We start from the raw sequence: 24,194 nt of genomic DNA on the forward strand, positions 1-24,194 counted from the left end.
AAATGTCCATTGGGGTGGAGGCAGAGTAAAGACTGTTGAGGGGGTGGGGGGGGCATACGGGGAGCAGCATGACCATTGAAGGGGTGAGGGGACCAAGTGAAACAAAAAATAATATACATATTAACTGCAACAGTGATGAATGTCATTGGGGTGGGGGCAGAGAAAGTCTGTGGTGGGGGCTAGCTGACTAGTGGTGGCTATTCAGCAGCCTGATGGTCTGAGGGTAGAAACTATTGGCCAGTCTTTCCGTTTTTGCCATGATGCTCCTGTACTGCCCATGTCTGAGTGATTGAAGCAGGGAGAACAGGGCATGGCTTGAGAGGCTGGGATCCCTGATGATCTTCTTAGCCTTCCTGCAACACCTGGAGTTGTAGGTGTCCAGTTGGGCAGGCAGTGTGTACCCAATGGTGCGTTTGGCTGCACGTATCACCCTCTGAAGAGTTATACATTGTGTTCAAGCACAGCTCCCTTGAAAAAGAGGCCTTTGTCTCAATGGGACTCCCTGCTAAAATAACGTCACCAAATAATTTAGAATGTAAAAGGTTTACAAAAAGAAAACTAAGACGCATTCAAGTTTATTGCATTTTTATTTTTATATATTTTTTTCATATAAAATGACAAGGTCCAAGTTGTTTGGAAGCTGAGACCCCTTTACTCCCTACCTGCTATTCTAAGCAACTGGGAAGAAAAATATGGATAATCGATAATATACACCCCATATAGAGAAATGCATAGTGGTCTAGCAAACACCTCCAGTAACTGCCTCCTCCAATGAGGTTAATTTCATCAATTGAGGTCTGTTCAGTTCAATTCAACGTTTGCTCCGTTGCGTGACGGTTTGTCCTGAATGACACGTGTGTACCGTTCTTCAACAGCCTTTGACTTCGGTTTGCTCTCGTTTGGTGGGTGTGACCATTTCAAATCGTAAAACAAGCCTTTCACGTGTTACCCTTTGTCACCAGAAGGGTGTGTCAGAGCGTGACCAAACTCCAGAGTATTCCCTTTCACACACTGCCTCTGATCTAAAGTCAGTTTTGCTCTCTAGCCTGTCCAAACATGATGAGAGGGCAGAGTGAACGCAGGACAGGGCTCCCCGTCTCAGTGAACCTTCAGAGTGGTGGACCTGCTTAGCGAGTAAGACAGAGAGAGCCTGTACACAGTATGCGTGAGCTTTTAGCACTCACTCCATAGGACCGTAGGAGCTACAAACAAGAGTCCCAGTGCAGCGTGAGGTCCGAGCTGTCCAGAAAGTCTGCTGAGAACACACTGGGAGGCGTGTGGGGGCCCAGAGGGGCGAGACTCGTCCCCCCTCCTCCACCACCCATAGAGATGTCCAGCCAGTCCATGCTGTCCAGGGCTGGGTCCCCGAAGTCAAGCCCTGCCGGGTGGGGGGAGAAGCCCAGGTCGCTGGTGTCCATGTCCACCGGGGAGGGGGGATGGTCCAGGATGCTGGAGGTGCTCAACATTTGGCTGTGGAGGTCGTCAATCAAAGTTAGGCCTCCATCAGTGCCCGTGGTGCTCTCCAGGAAGTCCTCCAGACGATCACTTCCTGTGCAGGGCGATGGCGAGGGCTGCTCGGAAGGCAAGGCGGGCAGGGAGGGCTCCGGAGGGGGGGTGGGGGGCGAGATGTGGAGAGGGGACGAGGGAGGGGTGGGGGGGTTGGAGTGGATTTGGGCCAGGGAAGGGTCTGGGTTGGCTCGGAATCCAGAGATTTCTGGTTGGGGAAGAGAAAGAAAAAGCATAAATATTAACGATTAAAAAAATGGGTTTGCTCATGTATTGGCAATGAGACATGAAGATATATATGTGAGTGTTACGTTTTGTGTACTGCTCTGTTCTCTTACCTCCACTCTTCAAGAGGATGTCAAACAGATCGTCCATCTGTTGACTGCTCAGCCCGTTCTCCTGGGAGAAGAGGACTTATATTTAGTACAGTTTACAGTACTCATGGCTGTTTAACAAAATCGGCAAACATGTACAGTACTATAGATACTTTGAGCAAATTTGAGATGAGACCGACGCCAACAGGCGGACTGAGACCGACGCCAACAGGCGGACTGAGACCGACGCCAACAGGCGGACTGAGACCGACGCCAACAGGCGGACTGAGACCGACGCCAACAGGCGGACTGAGAACGACGCTAACACGCGGACTGAGACCGACGCTAACAGATGGACTGAGACCGACGCTAACAGATGGACTGAGACCGACGCTAACAGATGGACTGAGACCGACGCTAACAGATGGACTGAGACCGACGCTAACAGATGGACTGAGACCGACGCTAACAGGCGGACTGAGACCGACGCTAACAGATGGACTGAGACCGACGCTAACAGATGGACTGAGACCGACGCCAACAGGCGGACTGAGACCGACGCTAACAGGCGGACTGAGACCGACGCTAACAGATGGACTGAGACCGACGCTAACAGATGGACTGAGAAAACCAGAGAAGATAAAAAATAATGGACAGAAGAGAGAAGAAGATAGACAGAGATAGACAGGGATAGACAGGGATAGACAGGGATAGACAGAGATAGACAGGGATAGACAGAGATAGACAGGGATAGACAGAGATAGACAGGGATAGACAGAGATAGACAGGGATAGACAGGGATAGACAGAGATAGACAGGGATAGACAGGGATAGACAGAGATAGACAGGGATAGACAGAGATAGACAGGGATAGACAGGGATAGACAGGGATAGACAGGGATAGACAGGGATAGACAGAGATAGACAGAGATAGACAGGGATAGACAGAGATAGACAGAGATAGACAGGGATAGACAGGGATAGACAGAGATAGACAGGGATAGACAGGGATAGACAGAGATAGACAGGGATAGACAGAGATAGACAGGGATAGACAGGGATAGACAGAGATAGACAGGGATAGACAGAGATAGACAGGGATAGACAGGGATAGACAGAGATAGACAGGGATAGACAGAGATAGACAGGGATAGACAGGGATAGACAGGGATAGACAGAGATAGACAGGGATAGACAGAGATAGACAGAGATAGACAGGGATAGACAGAGATAGACAGGGATAGACAGGGATAGACAGAGATAGACAGGGATAGACAGGGATAGACAGGGATAGACAGGGATAGACAGAGATAGACAGGGATAGACAGGGATAGACAGGGATAGACGGAGATGGCAGGAGTGAAGGACATACTTTGGGGAGTTGAGTGGAGGAGAAAGAGGTCTGTTTTGGAGAGGGAGGGGTGAACAAAGTGTGCCGGTCAAAAGTCGGACACACTTCTCTCTGAAAGGGTGGAACGAGAGAATAAAGAAGGATGAGGGAAGGGTGAAGGAAATAGGCTACAGAGAAATAATAAATTAATGAAAAGTCAAATACGAGATGTTGACATGCCATGAATGATCATTGCAGAATGTGTCTTACCTTGAGGGAGGGGGGAGGGGTGCTTTGGCTTTCAGACAAGTTGGACACCTCGTCAAAGAAAGGATGGAGATTGGGCGGGGCGGAGACAGACTGACTTGTCTCTGGCACCCCATTGGTCATGCCATTGGTCTCTAGATGTAGACCCACCTTCTGTTCCAGAACGAGAGGGGGAAGCGGAAATTAAATAAGGACAGTCATGATTTTTGTTATCATTTTAAGACGGTGTTAACACGGCCACGCATTCAGATTTAGTCATTCCCTACGCACCCCTAGTCCCTTTAGTTAGAATGCCCAACATCTCATCAGTCAATCACCCCTAACTTTCTATCCAATCAGAGACATTCTCTTTAGCCTGCTAATTGTAAATCTACATAGGCGTACAGAGGCCCATTATCAGCAATAATAAGTGAAAAGTTAGAGGCACCACTGACACATTGGGGCTGCCTTTCACATGTGTTACCCTTTGTCACCAGAAGGGTGTGTCAGAGCGTGACCAAACTCCAGAGTATTCCCTTTCTCACACTGCCTCTGATCTAAAGTCAGTTCTGCTCTCTAGCTCTCAATGTCTACACTGTATTTCTGATCAATTTGATGTTATTTCGAAAACAAGGACATTTCTAAGTGACCCCAAACCTGTTATTATTGCATTTACTTTATGCAGTTTGTTACATTGTACAGCCTACTTGTAACTGTGGCATCTTATTAGAGTTATATTATGGTAGCAGTGTATAGACTGCAGCTATTTATGCTATTCTGGAATATTTATCATTCAGTTAAGTTAGTCATTTTAGTATTGTATTCTGTATAGTAATATATATCTTAGTTAGATTATATTGTATGCATATTTCAGGTCTATCTGTGTATAGCCATACATACCCCTTTTACATATTATTGTGTACTTATAATAGGTTATCTTTTCTACCTTGTAGAACCATTACCTACAGTTACCCATTAAAGAACCCTAAAGATCTCCAGTGTGTTGGTTGATGGTGATGTGTGTGACAAGTCAGTCAAGACAGCATCAATACTGCTCTAGCCGGCAGCCTTGTGGCGATTCAGCATCCAACCCAGCAAACTACTTTAGTCCTCAGAGGGACAGGTTTACACCCTATCCTTGTTTTACAGACAGTATTGGTAGACAGTGACCGCTAATATTGTGTGTGTGTAAGAGAGAGAAAATCTTGTTTCTGTCACGATTTTTTGTAATTTTAATACCTTTTTGATAGGCTGGTTGACGGGGCCTGGTTGTAACTGTTGTTTTGATTGGGTATCAGGGCTGAGTATCTCAGCTGGCAATTGACTGGGGAGCTTGCTTGGAGTTGACTGCAATCGCTAGAGTAAAAAGGGCAGATTTTATTTACCATTGAGTTAACAGGACAAATCAGCTCCGAGCTATTTTACTGCACTGTCCTACCATCTTACACAATCATTTCACCTCCAACATAGAGACCTGTAACACTTATTAGCAGATTTCCAGTGTAACTGTACTGTACCTGCAGTGTGATGCGTTGTGATCCACTGGTTTTGCCCAATGAGGTCACGCCGTGTTGGCCCTCTGCACTGTTATTGGTCAGTGCTATCAGGTAGTGGTTGCCATTGCCGTCGGTGACCAGGGTGGGCGTGGCGCCCGACTTGAGGAGGTCCAATGAGAAGGTCTGGGCGGGGACCTGGGTGCCATTCTGTTGGCTGATGAAGACTGGAGTGACCTGAAGAGAAAGGAGTAGGGCAGAAGCATATTCAAACACAGGGCCCAGACATGAGCCAATGATAATGACCCAACAGAGAAGGGGAAGAGGTTAGAAACCCATGTCTCCCACGTGCCAGACTGTTAGCCTGTTGAGCTAAAGTCTTCAGGTTTCAGACAAGTTTATTCCGTTAAATATGAAATATGGACCTGATGTGTGGCGACTGTCAGCGGTGTGTATACCTATACTGAAGATCTACAGACTGTACGATAGAGAGCTGTAATGACTGAATGTACCTGTTGTGGGGTGACTGTCTGCCTCGGTTGTTTGTCCTGCAGCTGTCTCTGGGCATGTCTCTGCTGCCTCCTCTGCTGGGCCTGCAGCTGTTTGTCCTGCAGCTGTTTGTCCTGCAGCTGTTTGTCCTGCAGCTGTTCGTCCTGCAGCTGTTCGTCCTGCAGCTGTTTGTCCTGCAGCTGGAGCGGTTTCTGCTGGGTCTGCTGGATGATCAGCTGCTGCTGGAGTAACAACTGGGCCGAAGTCTTCTGCTGCTGCATCTGCTGTGTCTGATGTTGCTGGAGCTGTTTGGACTGCTGTTGTTGTGTCTGTAGAAGTTGTTGTTGTTGTGTCTGTAGAAGTTGTTGTTGTTGTTGTGTCTGTGGCAGTTGTGTCTGTTGTTGTGTATGTAGTAGTTGTTGTTGTTGTGTCTGTAGCAGTTGTGTCTGTTGTTGTTGTTGTTGTGTCTGTAGTAGTTGTTGTTGTTGTTGTGTCTGTAGAAGTTGTTGTTGTTGTGTCTGTGGCAGTTGTGTCTGTTGTTGTGTATGTAGTAGTTGTTGTTGTTGTGTCTGTAGCAGTTGTGTCTGTTGTTGTTGTTGTTGTGTCTGTAGTAGTTGTGTATGTGGTTGTTGTTGTGTCTGTGGTTGTGTCTGTGGTTGTGTCTGTTGTTCAACCTGTATCCGGTGGATCTGCTGCAGTTTGAGCAGGCTCTGCTGAGAGCACTGTGTCGGCTGAGCCTTGCCCACTCCCTCCAGCCCTTCTTCTGTCTCTACCTCCTCCTTAACCCTGGTGACAGAGGGATGGAGGATGGTAGAGGTTTGGGCCTCCTGGGCATAACCGTTCACCACCAAGTCCTGTACTCCCTCCATCTCTCTCACTGCTCCAGTATGTTTCCCCTGCTCCAGTTGGGAGCGCAGGGTCTCCACCAGCCTCTGTTTCTGCCTCAGCATGCGTGTCAGCTCCTCAATCTGCTTGTCCTTCTCCTGAAGCATCTGGTCCTTGTCCAAGGGGGAGGCCTCCATGGTTGCCCCAGCCAGGGGCTCCTGAGGTGGGGCGGCAGGCTGATGCGCGGTGGGAGAAGGCCGGGACTGGGAGAGGCTGCAGGTGGATAAGTGACCCTGGTTCTCCTCTTTGATGGAGGCTGGGGAGGGGTGCAGGCTGAGCTGGGTCAGGGGAGAGCTCACCATCTCGCCAAACACGTCTCCATTACAGCTGGTCTCGTCGGGGCTCATCACCACCAGCGACCATTCTGACGGGGTGGGGGAGACTGGAGGGGAGGAGCTTGTACTGCCAAACCTCATAATACAGGCCGGAGTGGCACTCTGAGCCAATGAGAAAGCGGGTATCTTCCCTGCTGCCTCTTCTGATTGGTGGGTGTGGGGATTGGTCCCGGCCTGGGGGGGGGCAGGACTGGTGGAGCCAGCAGGTTGGGTTGAGGCGTGCGATGGGGTTGGTAGGCTGGGTTTAGGGGATACAGTAGCAGTAACACCAGTTCGACCTCCACTGTTCTGCTCCTGGTAGTTCCTCAGCCTCTCGATCAGGTCCATCTTGGTGCCAGACACGGTCAGACACCGCAGTTTCAGCTCCTGTTTCAGCTCAGCAACCTGGAGGGAAGAAGAAGATGTAAAAGCACAGTTATGATTCTGATCCGTTCTGTCTGTCTGTCTGTCTGTCTGTCTCTCTATCTGTCTGTCTGTCCCTCTCTGTCTCTCCCTCTCTGTCTGTCCGTCTGTCTCTCCCGCTGTCTGTCTGTCCGTCCGTCCCTCTGTCTGTCTGTCTGTCTGTCTGTCCTTCCGTCTCTCCCTCTCTCCCTCTGTCCGTCTCTCCCTCTGTCCGTCTGTCCATCTCTCCCTCTCTGTGTCTGTCTCTCTGTCTGTCTGTCTGTCTATCTATAGGTGCATAGCAATAGTCTAAAGTTGTTCTCTTCTAATGTCCCTTTCTTTATCTGCACTGATCTGGAATAAATGGACAGGTGAAAAATAAATTCCCAGTAATTATTGTGTCTACACACAGAAGTAGAATTCTATTATAAATTCCCAGTAGGTAGTGTCTACACACATAAGTAGAATTCTATTTCTATGTATTCACCTTGTTGATTTAATCTATGGTGTGTTTCAGATCAATACCGATAGAAAATATTAGTGTATTTCTATAAACATCTACTCACTTTGAAGTCATCCAGGTTGGCTGGTAGCGTCAACGGTTTGGCCCCTCCCACAGGGGTTTGGCTCTGACGACTTGACCCATTCTGATTGGAAGGGGCAGGGGTCGTCGGGGGAACACTGCGCAAAAGGGAGGGGCCGGGGTTGGTTGAAGGTGGCTGCTCTGCAGGTGGTCTGAGGAGAGAAACAACAGAGATGAGTCAGTCCACACACAGGTTGGTGCTGTCACCCTTACTTACACACAAACCATTAGACAGCAGAGAGTGAATGATGTGATGCCTGTTTTCAAAATGCACACATTTACATTTACATTTACGTCATTTAGCAGACGCTCTTATCCAGAGCGACTTACAAATAGGTGCATTCACCTTATAGCCAGTGGGATCACCACTTTACAAATTTTTTATTAATTTTTTATTGTTTCTTTTTTATTTTATAGAAAAAAAAAAATTTTGGGGGGGGGGGGGGGGGTAGAAGGATTACTTTATCCTATCCCAGGTATTCCTTAAAGAGGTGGGGTTTCAAATGTCTCCGGAAGGTGGTGAGTGACTCCGCTGTCCTGGCGTCGTGAGGGAGCTTGTTCCACCATTGGGGTGCCAGGGCAGCGAACAGTTTTGACTGGGCTGAGCGGGAACTATGCTTCCGCAGAGGTAGGGGAGCCAGCAGGCCAGAGGTGGATGAACGCAGTGCCCTCGTTTGGGTGTAGGGACTGATCAGAGCCTGAAGGTACGGAGGTGCCGTTCCCCTCACAGCTCCGTAGGCAAGCACCATGGTTTTGTAGCAGATGCGAGCTTCAACTGGAAGCCAGTGGAGTGTGCGGAGGAGCGGGGTGACGTGAGAGAACTTGGGAAGGTTGAACACCAGACGGGCTGCGGCATTCTGGATGAGTTGTAGGGGTTTAATGGCACAGGCAGGGAGCCCAGCCAACAGCGAGTTGCAGTAATCCAGACGGGAGATGACAAGTGCCTGTATTAGGACCTGTGCCGCTTCCTGTGTAAGGCAGGGTCCTACTCTCCGAATGTTGTAGAGCATGAACCTACAGGATCGGGTCACCGCCTTGATGTTAGCGGAGAACGACAGGGTGTTGTCCAGGGTCACGCCAAGGCTCTTCGCACTCTGGGAGGAGGACACAACGGAGTTGTCAACCTTGATGGCGAGATCATGGAACAGGCAGTCCTTCCCCGGGAGGAAGAGCAGCTCCGTCTTGCCAAGGTTCAGCTTGAGGTGGTGATCTGTCATCCACACCGCCAATCCCACAACACACACCCACGCCCACAAATATTCTCTCTCCCCCCACACACACACACCTCTTTACCCCACCTCTCCCCCCCCCCCCCCCCCACACCTCTTCCCCCCCCCCCCACCCCACACACACCCCTTTCCCCCACACACCTCTTCCCCCACACACACACACACCTCTTCCCCCACACACACCTCTTCCCCCCCCCCCCACACACACACACACCTCTTCCCCCCCCCACACACACACACACCTCTTTCCCCCCACACACACACACCTCTCCCCCCCCCCACACACACCTCTTCCCCCCAACACACACACACACACCTCTTCCCCCCCACACACACACACACCACATCCCCCCCCCACACACACAAACACACCTCTTCTCCCCCCACACACATACCTCTCCCCCCCCACACACACACCTCTCTCCCCCCACACACACACACCTCTCTCCCCCCACACACACACACCTCTCTCCCCCCACACACACACACCTCTCTCCCCACACACACACACACACCTCTCCCCCCCTCCCCCCACACACACACACACCTCTCCCCCCCTCCCCCCACACACACACCTCTCTCCCCCCCCACACACACACACCTCTCTCCCCCCCACACACACCTCTCCCCCCCCCCCACACACCTCTCTCCCCCACCCCCACACACACACACACACCTCATTCCCCACACACACACACAAAACTCTCCCCCCCCACACTCACTTGGGTGGTGCAGGAAGAATGGTGTGGTAGTTGTAGTGCTGCTGCTGCTGGTGGAGGATCTGCAGCTGGAGGAAAAGCTGCTGCTGGTGGAGGATCTTGGCGTAGGTGGAGTCCAGCTGAGGGGGAGGCTCCCGGTCAGCCTTCTGGTCCGGAGGGATGTACTGGTGGTACTTGAGCTTCTTCACCTTGGGCTTGTTGTCTTTGGCCTTCTTAGGCCTCAGGAGGGGCCGCTCCGAGCTGGGCTTCGACTGGGAGTGGTGGAAGACAGGCAGATTGGGAGAGGGAGTGAGAAACAGTAAGTAAGATATGATTGCTTGTATACAGAAAGTATTACATTCCATGATACTCTGATAGACAAACGACAGGGGATGTCTCTCACCTTGGTCTGACCAGTAGCAGGGCGGGAAGCTACCGACATCGCTGTCCCATTGGTCAGCCTCTGTGGTGGCAATGAGTCTTGGCCATTCACCAACAGCGGAGGAGGAGGAGGAGGTGGGACCTGGGTAAGGAACTGAGAAAACATCTGATTGGTCAGTTTAAGCGTCAATAATGGGACAACTCCTGTGATTACTTGTCTATGTAAGCATGCAGGAATACCAGTGGCTACATGTCTGTCTCCATTCTGTGGCTATACGTACTGTACAAAAAAGACTTCAACCAACTACCTGTGAGGGGGACATGTCTCTGTTCTGAGTGAGCATGTCAGAGGGGGACAGCTGGGAGAGAGGACCCAGTGGAGAGTCGTGATTGGCTAGCGTATCCGGAGAAAATGCATCACTGCTGTCCTCATCCAATGAGGATTCTCCTGCAGCCTTTGGAGAATCTGAGAGAGACATTTATTAAACCTCTATTTCACCGTTCTTCTCGCCAAACAAATGATTGTCTACAATAACAAGTTGATTTGTTGTGAGGTTGAGTAGCACTACAACAAATATCTGTATTTCAAACAGAGGGAATAGTAATTGCCAATACAAAAAGAGGCGATTTCCAAACAATAATGACTAATGATGGAAGTGGTCACAGTCTCTCCAGCACAAGGATTTAGCAATAACAATGTCCTCACACCAGTCCAGAATTGTGAAATTGATGTATTGCAATGATAACATTTGAGGAACATTTGAACGTGAACCATGAACAGTTATTAATTGAAGATAAAGAGGCCAAGAATTGAAAAAACACTGTAGGGAGTTTGGGAATGGTTGGGTACATTTGTCTGAGTGAGGGACTAATTCTCCTGGCCAGTAAACGTATTGCAGTGGACTGTGCTCAGGAAGGACGCTCCTACCCAGTTGACTAATGTGTTGTTGTGCACATACGCAATAGAAGTTCCACTATATACCCAGTAAAGTGTTGCAATGAGTAGTAGTGTTGTATACTTGATCTGTAATATATGTTACACTGGACAATAAAAATGGGTAGATACCTAGAACAGAAGTGAGTGTTTCAGTGGACATTCTGTGTGTGTGTGTTTGTGTGTACGTACCCAGTAGTGAGTGTGGCAGGGGCCGATGTGTGTGTGTGTTGCAGTGGAGAGTGTGTGTGTGTGTTGCAGTGGACAGTGTGTGTGTGTGTTGCAGTGGAGAGTGTGTGTGTGTGTTGCAGTGGAGAGTGTGTGTGTGTGTTGCAGTGGACAGTGTGTGTGTGTGTTGCAGTGGACAGTGTGTGTGTGTGTTGCAGTGGACAGTGTGTGTGTGTGTTGCAGTGGACAGTGTGTGTGTGTGTGTTGCAGTGGACAGTGTGTGTGTGTGTTGCAGTGGATAGTGTGTGTGTGTGTGTGTTGCAGTGGACAGTGTGTGTGTGTGTTGCAGTGGACAGTGTGTGTGTGTGTTGCAGTGGACAGTGTGTGTGTGCATGTTGCAGTGGACAGTGTGTGTGTGTGTGTTGCAGTGGACAGTGTGTGTGCATACCCAGTAGTGAGTGCTGCAGAGGACAGTCCAGGTCTACAGGCAGGATGTTCTTGTGGATGAGCTCTATAGGACCAGGTCTGTGGGAGATCTTATCATTAAGGTCATCAGCCAGCCTGGCCCTCTTCAGCTGCAGCTGCTTGGCCTGCAGAGACGGCTCCGCTGATGTCTCTGTGTTAAGAGAGAAGAGAAGAAAAAAAAACACTGTATTTGGCCGGTTAGACGTAATGCTAAATTCTCTAAAACGACGTTGAGGCAGCTTATGGTAGAGAAATTAACATTAAATTCTCTGGCAACAGCTCTGGTGGACATTCCTGCAGTCAGCACACCAATTGCATGCACCCTCAAAACTTGAGACATCTATGGCATTGTGTTGTGTGACAAAACTGCACATTTTAGAGTGGCCTTTTGTCCCCAGCACAAGGTGCACCTGTGTAATGATCATGTTGTTTAATCAACTTCTTGATATGCCACACCTGTCAGGTGGATGGATTATCTTGGGAATGGAGAAATGCTCACTAACAGGAATGTAAACAAATGTGTGCACAACATTTAAGAGAAATACGTTTTCTGTGCGTATGGAACATTTCTGGGATCTTTTATTTCAGCTCATGAAACATGGGACCAACACTTTACATGTTGCGTTTATATTTTTGTCCAGTGGCTCACTGCCTCTAGAGAAGTAGTGTGTGTGAGGGTGTAGTTCTGTGGTGATCAGAGAGGGGGTGCTGTGACTCACCCTCCAGTATGTGCATCCTGACCAGCTCTGAGCGCTCAGGACGACTCCTGATCTTCCTCTTCAGATAGTCCTCAGTCTGGAAGGGAGGAGAGGAGAGATAGATGAGAGGAGAGAGGAGAGATACAAAGGGAGAGGGGAGAGGGAGAGATGGAGAGGGGAGAGGGAGAGATGGGGGGAGAGGGAGAGATAGGGGAGGGGGGGAGATGGGGGAGTGAGAGGAGAGATGAAAGAGACAAAGTTGTAAGGGAGAGGGGAAAGGTGGAAAAGATGAACAGAGAAAGGAACAGGAGATGGAGAAAGAAGCGAGGGAGAGGTGCACTTCAACAAAGACTGCACTTGTTGAACTAAAGAGAGAAAGAGAGCTGGAGAGACTACTAGACTTACCCTGGCTCTCTCCAGACTCCTCCGCTGCTCGTGGAAGGCCGCCGGACTCTTCAGTGCTGTGGTGAGAGAAAAGAATAAAGGAACGGCCGTGAACGAAAACTCCAACAAATGAGTACAGAGTACATCACCACTGGAGACTGACAGTGTGAGAGCTGATATTGAGGAACAGATGCTCAAAACAGAACTCTCTATATGAAAAGGTCACTGGAGTTCTATCCACCAAACAGTAAGAGGAGAAAATAGAACTAGTGAGTGACCTGTTTCAGCACAACAGTGAAGGAGGAACAGCCTGCTATAGCATACGAGAAGTGTACGCATGAGAACCCATAGAACAATCAAAAAAGATCTGAATTACAGTGCAGCCAGGAGCTTTGAGATGAGAGAGCAGTGATGGAACGACTTTCTGAGAGAGGGACTTTCTACATTCATCACTCTCTTCAACTGTATCGGTCTTCAGCATGCCCCTGTGGGTGTGGGTGTGGGTGTGGGTGTGTGTGTGTCACATCATTCAGAAGTTGGAAAACACAGACACATTAATAAATGTGGACACACAAACACACACACACACGCACACTGGATGGTTGAAGAGGATGTTGGAGGGACACTGGAGATCTCATCACCTTTTGCACAATGTGAGGCCTTAAATCAGCTCAACTGTCAAACAGTGACGTCTGGGCCTGCTGTGTGTGTGTGCATGTTTATTGAGGGACGCAACGCTGGCTTACGGGAAGGAGTCAAGCCGGAGGTCAGGAGGGTCGCAGACTAGCATGCCTAAATACCGGCCTGGGATTCCTGTGATGTAACCAATCACATCAAGTCAACATTTGCCTACAAATACATGCAAATGGATCATGGAGGATCCAGCCTCCTCTGTAATTCAGTCTGCTTTATAGCGCCAACTGCTCTGTGACTGTAAATCCATGGCATGAGCACATTACTGTCTACTAACTCTACAGAACCTTGACGGTAAAGCAGTTTTCTGGTATAGCTTTGGGCCATGGTCATAAGAAGTCCCTTTTAAAGGCTGGTTTGTAATGCCTCGTCCTCCACAAGACGACAACCTGATCCTCAGTAATCTGGCCTAATCTGTAATAAAGACCTGTATGTCTGAGCCAGGCCACAGTGGAGAAACATAGTTCTCCTGGCCTGTTGTTGTTGTGCAATAAGAATGGGAGCACAGGGGAGAGAGAGAGAGAGGTCCATCTTATGGCCAGGTTAGACACTTAAACAATAAGGCCCGAGGGGGTGTTCTATATGGCAAATATACCACAGCTAAGGGCTGTTCTTAGGCACGACGCAATGCAGCGTGCATGGATACAGCCCTTAGCTGTGGTATATTGGCAATCAGTGCCTCTCTCCTGTAAGAAGTAGCCCATGCACTTCCTCCTATCGACAGCTGAACACTGAGTATCCTCAGTCTCTTCAGCTGCTGAACAGAACAGAACAGGAAGTGGACACAGAAGGGGAAGCTGGCTGGCCCACTTGATAATACCTCAGAGCATAACACAACACAAATTACAACACAACACAAATTTCAACACAATGCAAATTAAAACAACACAATGCAAATTAAAATAACACAATGCAAATTACAACACAATGCAAATTAAAACAACACAATGCAAATTAAAATAACACAATGCAAATTACAACACAATGCAAAATACAACAACACAATGCAAATTAAAACAACACAATGCAAATTACAATAACACAATGCAAATTACAACAACACAATGCAAATTACAACAACCCATTGCAAATTATAACAACACAACAGGCCTGTCAGTCCAAGGGGACCAGGAACAGACACTGTGCTGGTCAAGCATGCAGAGGGTGACATTCTATTATATTTGCTGGTCTAGACTCTAGAGATAAGGATAGAGAGTTTGGGCACTACTTACGTGGCATGATCCCTTGGCTGACCAGCTCCTCCCGGGTGCGTCTCTGCTGTAGTTTGAGCTGGAGCACTGCATGACGACAGAGAGAGGTAGAGTCAGCAACTGCCAGCATGGAAACAACAACCACCTCTTCAAAACCAGAGTTTCAGGCCCAGACTGCCATCCTACACTGAACAGTCCATCCACATGGCAGAGATCCTTATCCTTGTGTCAACGAACACTGGAGCAGACAGCTGGAGCAGGACTCAATGGACAGAACCAGCTCCCGCTCGCTTTCATTCTCTTTCATTTCCTCCCTCACTCTTAAAAAAAAAAAAAAAAAAAAAGCTGTTGCAATGGGCAAAGGGAGGGCAGAGTACGGTGGCATTTATTACACACTTCCTGTTTCTAAACTCAAATGGTTGTTGTGTCCGCAGTACGCTTATAAAAACACACAGAGAAGAAATAATGTATGTGTGTCTGTGAGAGAGCGAAAGAGAGAGATAGAGGGGGAGATAGAGAGAGCGAAAGAGAGAGATAGAGGGGGAGATAGAGAGAGCGAAAGAGAGAGAGAGAGCGAAAGAGAGAGATAGAGGGGGAGATAGAGAGAGCGAAAGAGAGAGAGAGAGCAAAAGAGAGAGATAGAGGGGGAGATAGAGAGAGCGAAAGAGAGAGATGAGGGGGTGATAGAGAGAGCGAAAGAGAGAGATAGAAAGCGAAAGAGAGATAGAGGGGGAGATAGAGAGAGCGAAAGAGAGAGATGAGGGGGAGATAGAGAGAGCGAAAGAGAAAGATAGAGGGGGAGATAGAGAGAGACTAATTGTTGCACCTGACACATCGTCATGACAGAGCGATGCAGGCGGCAATAGTCAGCCTTGTCAGTCAGCAGACTGTTTTCTCACTGTTTTACCACTGCCATTCTTAGGTCGACCTTTTACTATGCATTCTTCACAGTAGCCTGTATTATCAAGCCGAGCTATGGTATGCAATGCATCAATGTGAAGAATGCAGAATGAATTGTTGGTACTGCAAATCTTGCAACAATTAAGGGAAGTAAGCAGGTCCTTATAAGTCTTCCAGTCAGAACAACTGACCTGACCCCCAGTGGATAAAGTACTTAAGTAAAAAAACATTTACTTTTACTTCACTACATTCCTAAAGAATATAATGTACTTTTTACTCCATACATTTCCCCTGACAACCAAAAGTACTCGTTACATTTTGAATGCTTAGCAGGTCAGGAAAATGGTCCAATTCACACTCATCAAGAGAACATCCCTGGTCATCCCTACTGCATCTGATCTGGCGGACTCACTAAACACAAATTCTTCGTTTGTAAATGATGTCTGAGTGACGGAGCGTGCCCCTCACTCTAAAAATTAGTGGTTCAACAAGGGTTCTTCTAAGATCCTTAGGGTTCTTGGCACTGAAAATGGCCCCTAAAAGGTACTTCCAAGAACCCCATAGGAGGTGGGGTTCATCAAGGAACCTCCTTAGTTGGTGGGGGTTCTTGCAGAAACCTAACTGCCAGACTGAAACACTTGGATTTGAATTTGAAAGGACAGCAGGTGCAGGCACTTAACTGAAAAATGTAAAGATCTCCTCAATTTAAGGTAAGGTTCGTCCTGAACCGATCTACATTGATACTGTTTTATGATGATACCATCTTTTCATATTCGGGCAAATCTTTCTAAAACAGAAAATGGACACATTTCAATGGCTATCAATCAACAAAGGTAAGAATATGTTGGCTATGAGAATATGTTGAAGGCTAGCTGTATTGGGCACAGATGACTGAACTGCTCACTTTTGTGTCTGTCTGCAGGTATACAGACAAGGAGGCATACAAAGGCATGTCAATTGGTATTGATATGTTATTCAGATTACATGTACCATCCTCCACCCTTACCTCTTCAATGAAAATCCCATAGGCCTCTACATTATGGACAAGGTACAAGGTATGTGTATGAAAACCATTATCAAAACAGTTTTTCCATTAACATTTACCACAAAAACCAAGGTATGAATACTGTCGTGTGCATGTTTTGTTAAAAATCTGTATAATTAAAACGTTTTGGATTCACTGACTTCACCCTCCCCTATTAATATAACAGAAAACCTGTTCGATCACCATGCACTGCAAAATCATTCTGGCTATGGATACGAAGAACATTAACATCAACATGCCAGAGGATATACCCATTGGACTTGGGGCTTTGCTGGGAGTTCACCTCATATTTAGATTTCTTTATTCTGCTTTGCCACTAAAATCATAATAAACACTGAAAACTAAAATATTGTGTTCTTGTTATGCGCATTATTATTTATAAAAATAGGGAGGGGGGGTAGTTCAAAAATGTACCCCAAAAGGTTATTCAAAAGGTTCTTTGAGGATCCATTAAAAGGGGTTCTTTCAAGAACACTTTTAAAAGGGGTTCTTCAAATAACTTATAGGGGTTCCCCAACAGTTTCAATTTGAAGAACCCCTAAAGGATACACCAGGAACTAGTGCTTGCTATCCGTAAATTAAAAAAACAAGAAAATGGTGCCATCTGGTTTGCTTAATATAGGGAATTTGAAATGATTTATACTTTTACTTTTGATACTTAAGTATATTTTAGTAATTACATTTCCTTTTGATACTTAAGTATATTTAAAACCAAATACTTTTAGACTTTTACTCAAGTAGTATTTTACTGGGTGACTTTCACTTTTACTTGAGTAATTTTCTATTAAAAAGGTATCTTTACTTTTACTCAAGTATGAGTAAGTATGGGTACTTATTCCACCACTGCTGACCCCTAACCACCTAAACTACTGTGTGTGTTTGAATCACACTAGATACACATCTCTTGAAAGGACCCAGGCTAAGTGAGTGTCCTGCTTCCCTTCAGTCCAGACCTACATCTAAATACTCTTCCACACCTCTCCTTTCCATCCATGGCGTCATTCCTTCATGACTACTGACATCTGAAATCAAGGGACACAGTTCTAAGTTCCACCATGAAGATCCCTCTGGATCTGCTGCAGTCATGGAGGAAGTAGGACAAGGAGAGGGCTATTTATTAGAATACTGGGACAAAGCCCAACTCTGGCCCCAGGCCTCCAAAGTTAGAGAGAATGCAGAGAGAGAGAGAGAGAGAGAGAGAGAGAGAGAGAGAGAGAGAGAGAGCGAGAGAGAGAGAGAGAGAGAGAGAGAGAGAGAGATTGCAGAGAGAGAGAGAGAGAGAGAGATTGCAGAGAGAGATTGCAGAGAGAGATTGCAGAGAGAGAGAATGCAGAGAGAGAGAGAGAGAGAGAGAGAATGCAGAGAGAGAGAGAATGCAGAGAGAGAGAGAATGCAGAGAGAGAGAGATAGAGAATGCAGAGAGAGAGAGAGAGAATGCAGAGAGAGAGAGAGAGAATGCAGAGAGAGAAAGAGAGAATGCAGAGAGAGAGAGAGAGAGAATGCAGAGAGAGAGAGAGAGAATGCAGAGAGAGAAAGAGAGAAAATAACAGGGAGGAGGGCCAACATGATCTAATCCCAGTGTGCTCATGTGTCATTAGGTCTAATTAAATATATGTCTGCCACCGTCCCCAAAGGGCCCAGACCTTGCACAGCATAGCCCACACCTACTGTGTGTGCATGCGCACACACACACACAAGCGGTTAAGAGCATTGGGCCAGTAACCAAAATGTCGCTGGTTCAAATCCCCAAATCTGCCATTCTGCCCTTGAGCAAGGCAATTAACCCCCAACAACAACTGTTCCCCCGAGTGCCGATGACGTTGAATAAGGCAGCCCCCCCGCACCTCTCTAATTCAGAGGGGTTGGGTTTAATGCAGAAGACACATTTCGGTTAAATGCATTCATTTCTGCAACTGACTAGGTATCCCTTCCCCTTTCCCACACACCAACCTAGAAGTGTCCCTTGTAAACTCACATGTGCACACACTTGGCATGGCCATTAGAACAGTTATATTTGCAAAGCGCAGTAATCATCCAATGACCTCACCATTTGGACATTAGCTTGATCATTACACACCACAACCAGGGAGTTACGGAGAAGAATATATGAGGAATGACCAAAGCGAATGCCTTTATTATGATTCACGGCACGCATCAATAAGGAGCAAGAAGGGGTCATATGAAGCTTGACAGAAGTCTGGTCACCATACAGAACCAAACCCAAAGCTTGTGCTAGACCATAAACTTGTGAATTATAACATCTATGGCTAGGCTACATCTAAAATGACAAACACACAAATCAGATCTCCCCTCTCCAGAGTGTCTTCTAACCCCACCCACCTTCTTTTAGTCTTCTAACCCCAGCCACCTTCTTTTAGTCTTCTAACCCCAGCCACCTTCTTTTAGTCTTCTAACCCCAGCCACCTTCTTTTAGTCTTCTAACCCCAGCCACCTTCTTTTAGTCTTCTAACCCCAGCCACCTTCTTTTAGTCTTCTAACCCCACCCACAATATTTCAGTCTTTAACCCCACCCACCTTCTTTTAGGCTGTGATAGGTTTGTCTCTCGTAATCCATCCTCAAATTCTGCTTGTCCAACTCTTCCCCCATTAGAACAGAGTCCAAGGGGGCGGGCTCAAAGGACAGGAAGTGGTTGGTGTCCAGCATTATCATTTAGACTTTCTATTAATTATCTTTGTAAACATTTAATTTTCATACAGAGGTGTCATCGTTCAAGTCTTGAATGGACGCTGGTATAGCGGTGGACAATGATATGGAGCGAGAGGCAGACGGGTCTCTAAAAAGAGATCTCGTCTGCAATAGACAAAATCAAGATCGTATTGGCTTTCCTCTCACTAACATCGAGGCAGGGAGAAGACGTTAGTCCAGATAAATTATGACTGTGCTTGTCAAAGATTGATTAAGAAAAAGTAGCTTGAAAATTCTATCGAAAGAGGGGATGTGATTTGATTCAAGAAAGCTTGTGTCGTCTTCTGTCTTCCGGGTCAGAAAGAACCACTATTTTCTTCTCTTTCTCTCCGTCCTTCCCTCGTTTTCTCTTGTCGTGACAGTCAGCTAGGAACGATGGAGCTGCTCTACTAAGGTGTCCAATGAGACGGTGGAAATCGACAGGGTGAAAAAGAGAAAGCATGAGGGAGGAGAGAAAAAGAGGTTAGCAGCAGAGTGGAGAGCCCAGAGAGAGAGAGAGAGAGAGAGAGGAGAGCCCAGAGAGAGAGAGAGAGAGAGAGAGAGGAGAGCCCAGAGAGAGAGAGAGAGAGAGAGAGGAGAGCCCAGAGAGAGAGAGAGAGAGAGAGAGAGAGAGAGAGAGAGAGAGAGGAGAGCCCAGAGAGAGAGCGAGAGAGAGAGAGCGAGAGAGAGAGAGAGAGAGCGAGAGAGAGAGCCCAGAGAGAGAGAGAGCGAGAGAGAGAGCCCAGAGAGAGAGAGAGAGAGAGAGAGAGAGAGAGAGAGGAGAGCCCAGAGAGAGAGAGACCACTCTGCTTGCGGCTCCTCAGTCACGACACACACAGTTAGCGATAGAGTTCTCCTGCTCCTGTTACTGTTACAATCTGAGTCTCTGCCCACATACCTCCCCCCCTCCCATTCCCAGCTCAACCTACAGACCCAGCCTCCCGCCAGAGAAAAGGGTTGTTGATAAACAACAAAAAACACTTAACCCCTGTTAGCGTTATTCTGATGACCTACTTGAAACATTCAGAACGCATGTTAATGGTTTTGATGAGTCATCATTCATAGTTCAAATGCAGGAGACTTTATCCAATCAGTGACGACAATAACAATGACTGAAGTACAACCAGCTTTCTATTTCTCTCAGTACTGTATGTTTTACTCTATGATGGAACATACTGATACATTGAGTATCTATGGCTATTCGTGTGATGTGCAAACTTCATGTAGTAGAACAACTGCAAAGGAATACCTCAAGCAACTCCTACATCACATGCTAGAATACAGCGACAGAGATGATCGCAGAATCTACCATTCAACCTTGCCAATTTAGGTTACAGTCAAAGCTATTGCATTTGAGGGGCCCCGTCCACGACCTGATTGAATGCAAAGCCTTTCTCTCCTGTCTGTGGCTCCTCCAGAATGCTGCGGAGGTCCCCCCCATCACCCCATCCAGCACCCCCTTGCTCTCTGTGTTTTAAATAGTAGGGACAGCTGGCCAAAAGGGGGCTATATTCAGCTCGGTTTCATCTGTCCGGGGTCTGGGTATGGTTACTTACAGATCCAAACATCGTGACTCACACACACATTGGTGCGCCCCGGCGTGAACACTCGTGCACACATACTCATTTCAACTTTCACCTGCCGGTGCGTTTTTCCAGCGCGTCCCCATAGGTTCGCCGCTCGCCGACTAATTGACTCGGCTTCATTTTTAGGCTGCAAACGTGTGTGTGTGTAGGTAGTTGCACTGGACTTCTCATGATCCGGCCATGGTGGACAGACTGCCCGTAGAGAACAGAGCTCCACCTTGACCAAAAACAGGACCTAAGTCCACCTAGCTTTAGTGTACCACTTCTTCAACTGAGTCCCGGTCAGGAGGAAAGAAGACTGTCGGACCACTCCAGACACAGAGTAACACATTGACTGTCTTGACCATCATCGCCACTTTACTGTGATCCTCAGAGGAGAGAGGAAGGTTGATGTGTTTATGAGCGGCCCAGCCTAATGTGTGGGAGGTTACAGCAGGGCTGTTTCCCATGGCTTTATGGTACCTGGATTGGAGTGTTAGATCGTCTATCTGAGGCGTTCACAGTCACACTGTCATCAACTATCATTCAGTTCAACCAGCATTGGGGAACATCATGCGCCATGTCTATTTCTATGGCCACAAGAACTGTTCATGACACAAACTGCTCTCACCCCTCTTTTTGCAGTTTTAAAGCTTGTTTTCTTGCAATTCTATACATTTTGCCATGTCTAATGTGTATTTATTTGAGTGACTCAAACATTACAGCAAAATCTATAGGCTAAAAAACCTAGCTAAAAAAAGTTAGCGGACATTTTCTTCTTCTTTTTTCAGGAACTCAGTCCAGCTTTCAACTTACTCTTGATAGTTGTAATAGTAGAATGCACAAGGTGCAATTTCAAAATTGGGTAGTGCATCATCAGTTCCTCTTGTCATGTCAGTCATTGCAGACCTTAGACAGCTGTTTATAACTTGTCAGGAATGTCCAGATCAAGACTGATGATGCACTACCCAATTTCGAAATTGTACCTTGTGCATTCTACTATTACAACTTTCAAGGGTAAGTTGAAAGCCGGACTGAGTTCCTAAATAAATAAATATATAATAACAATAATATATATTTTTTGTTTATGGGGGGGGGGGACCCCATGCCCCCCCTGCTGACCAATTTGGGAACCACTGCATTATAGGACCCCTCAGGCATAGTCTCGCGAAGCCTCGCTCTTGGTCTGATTGAAGAGACTACCTTAGGCCTAGTGTTTCCCACCTACCCCTACCATTGTATTAGGCAGGGCAGGGCCCCTGCCAAGCCAATTGTTGTTTTGACATTTCAGTCATTAAGAAGGCGATCTTACCCAGGGTGCATTCAGCTAAGGAAACAACCACACAGCACCCTCAGTGAAACCCTCTTCTATGTTGTTTCAGCAGGATATAGTATTTCTATGGAGTTCTGAGTAATTCATTGACTCAAACATCCAGGAGAAGTGTGAAGGAACGGTCGGTTGGGCACTGCCACTGACTCCCCCATACCAAGGTCACCTTGCTGGGTCGCCCTGCCCCAGTCCTGGGGAGGAGGAAGAGGAGGGAGAGGCTGGAACGCCTGGAGACACACAGCCACACCGATAACCTTCCACAACCCAGCCTCCTTTCCCTCCATACACGTATGTGCGTACGTACGTGCGTGCGCGTCTGTACCAGCTCTGTTAAGGGTGGGACTGCTACAACCATGTCGGGCGGTAAGGACAGTTCATCCAGAAAACATCCCCCAAAACAAGGGAGTGACAAGAGAACGTAAACGCAGTCATTAAAATTCCTCCAGTGAAAACAGGTGGTTTTTTTCTGCCCTTCCTGTTTCTCCCACGCTTGCAATTCACTGCATAACAAGTATGTTTACATTCTGTGATTCTGGGATGCCCTTCCCTTCCTTCACAACAAACTATAGGCCTAGTACCTCTCTGTTCAGTCAGTCTCTGTACCCATTTCTGAACAGACTGGATATCAATAACAACACCCTGTGGCTGCAGCACTGGAACCAATATCTAACAGATGTGTGTAGTAAAAATCCAGTCGCATAATATGAGCAGTGTTGGGAACAATAATAATAATTTAATAAAATAATAAACACCAACACAAATCTTAAATAGGGTAGTAGCCAGCCACAGAATGCCTTAGACACCCAGGCACGACTATTGCCATTGATGCCTCTCCCAACAGAGGAGGGGGTTGTATGTGGTAAGGCAGGACTGACAGACTCCAACAAAGACCCTGGTTGTGGGTTCATTACCTGTTAGAGGGGTAAGGTGGGATATTATCTGAGGAAGTCTGTTCACCTAAGTGGTGTGTTGTTTTACAAGATAATCAAAGCAAGGATGATAAGAAACCTAAAGGAACCAGATATAGGCTAACTAGAAGTCCGTCTGCAAGGCAGCACCATGCAGAGTACATAGAAGGGTTTGATTGTGAGCGATAGCAAGCAGATGTGATCAGTGTCAACACTGTGACTCCTCAACACAACATGCCTCACTATTCAGCAAACAGAGTGAGTAAGAGAGAGCAAAGGACAAAGAGGGAAGGAGAGGGAGGGAGGGTGAGGGTGGGAGGGAGGAGGAGGGCGAGGGAGGGAGGGGGGGAGAGATGGAGGGAGGGAGGGAGCGCGAGGGAGCGAGGGAGGGAGGGAGGGAGGGAGGGAGAGGGAGGGAGAGAGCAAGGGAATGGGTTGAGGCTGAGTTTTGGTCAGTGAGAGAGAAAGAAAGAAAGAGCGAGGGAAAGGGGGAGAGAAAGAGGGTTCCTTTTCCAGGCGCTCTGTTTTGGTCATAGTTCTGTTACATAACAGACATCTGAGATCACTTCATTCTGCACCACATAACCCTCTAGCCTAATACACAGAAACAGATTCCATATCATTCCCCTTACAGTTACAGTTCCACCCCTAACGCACCAGCAGGCATGCAGTCTGGAACATGGTTCGGGTTACTTGTGGTGAAGAGAAAATAACAGATTGATTCATTCGGAAAGAAGAGGATGATTCATGTCGTTCTGTCGTATAGGCTAACAATTTAAAAGAGAACAGAGAGCAGCAAAGTCTGATTCATTTTGTGATGGTTATTTATCAAATTACAAGAGTTATTACCGATAAATCTACAATAATCGAGAATTTCAACAAGCATTTTGCTACGGCTGGCCATGCTTTCCACCTGGCTACCACTACCCCGGCCACCAACTCTGCACCCTCCGCTGCAACTTGCCCATGCCCCCCCCGCTTCTCCTTCACACAAATTCAGACAGCTGATGTTCTGAAAGAGCTGCAAAATCTGGACCCCTACAAATCAGCTGGGCTAGACAATCTGGACCCTTTCTTTCTAAAACTAGCCGCCGAAATTGTCGCAACCCCTATTACTAGCCTGTTCAACCTCTCTTTCGTAACGTCTGAGATCCCCAGAGATTGGAAAGCTGCCGCGGTCATCCCCCTCTTCAAAGGGGGTGACACTCTAGATCCAAACTGTTACAGACCTATATCCATCCTGCCCTGCCTTTCGAAAGTATTTGAAAGCCAAGTTAACAAACAGATCACCGACCATTTCGAATCCCACCGTTCCTTCTCCGCTATGCAATCCGGTT

The 24,194-nt window shown here is 47.4% G+C and overlaps 1 protein-coding gene across 1 annotated transcript in view; it reads right to left on the minus strand.

Annotated features, from left to right (window-relative positions):
* Window positions 1-589: 589 nt before the first annotated feature.
* The window catches only part of LOC311129050 (myocardin-related transcription factor A-like), a 41,963-nt gene continuing 18,358 nt past the window's right edge, over window positions 590-24,194 (minus strand). Inside the window, exons 4-17 of the mRNA XM_084161310.1 lie at window positions 14,445-14,510; window positions 12,541-12,596; window positions 12,157-12,232; window positions 11,421-11,588; window positions 10,179-10,336; window positions 9,893-10,024; window positions 9,514-9,761; window positions 7,546-7,714; window positions 5,402-6,982; window positions 4,914-5,126; window positions 4,636-4,752; window positions 3,421-3,570; window positions 1,845-1,905; window positions 590-1,714 (exon numbers count right to left, since the gene is read on the minus strand). Of these exons, the coding sequence (XP_084017436.1) occupies window positions 1,203-1,714; window positions 1,845-1,905; window positions 3,421-3,570; window positions 4,636-4,752; window positions 4,914-5,126; window positions 5,402-6,982; window positions 7,546-7,714; window positions 9,514-9,761; window positions 9,893-10,024; window positions 10,179-10,336; window positions 11,421-11,588; window positions 12,157-12,232; window positions 12,541-12,596; window positions 14,445-14,510 (3,707 nt within the window). The 3' untranslated portion in view covers window positions 590-1,202. The remainder of the gene's footprint in view (window positions 1,715-1,844; window positions 1,906-3,420; window positions 3,571-4,635; window positions 4,753-4,913; window positions 5,127-5,401; window positions 6,983-7,545; window positions 7,715-9,513; window positions 9,762-9,892; window positions 10,025-10,178; window positions 10,337-11,420; window positions 11,589-12,156; window positions 12,233-12,540; window positions 12,597-14,444; window positions 14,511-24,194) is intronic.

This window comes from Coregonus lavaretus (assembly GCF_964263955.1).
Source record: "Coregonus lavaretus genome assembly, chromosome: 1".
Classification (NCBI taxonomy): Eukaryota; Metazoa; Chordata; class Actinopteri; order Salmoniformes; family Salmonidae; genus Coregonus; species Coregonus lavaretus.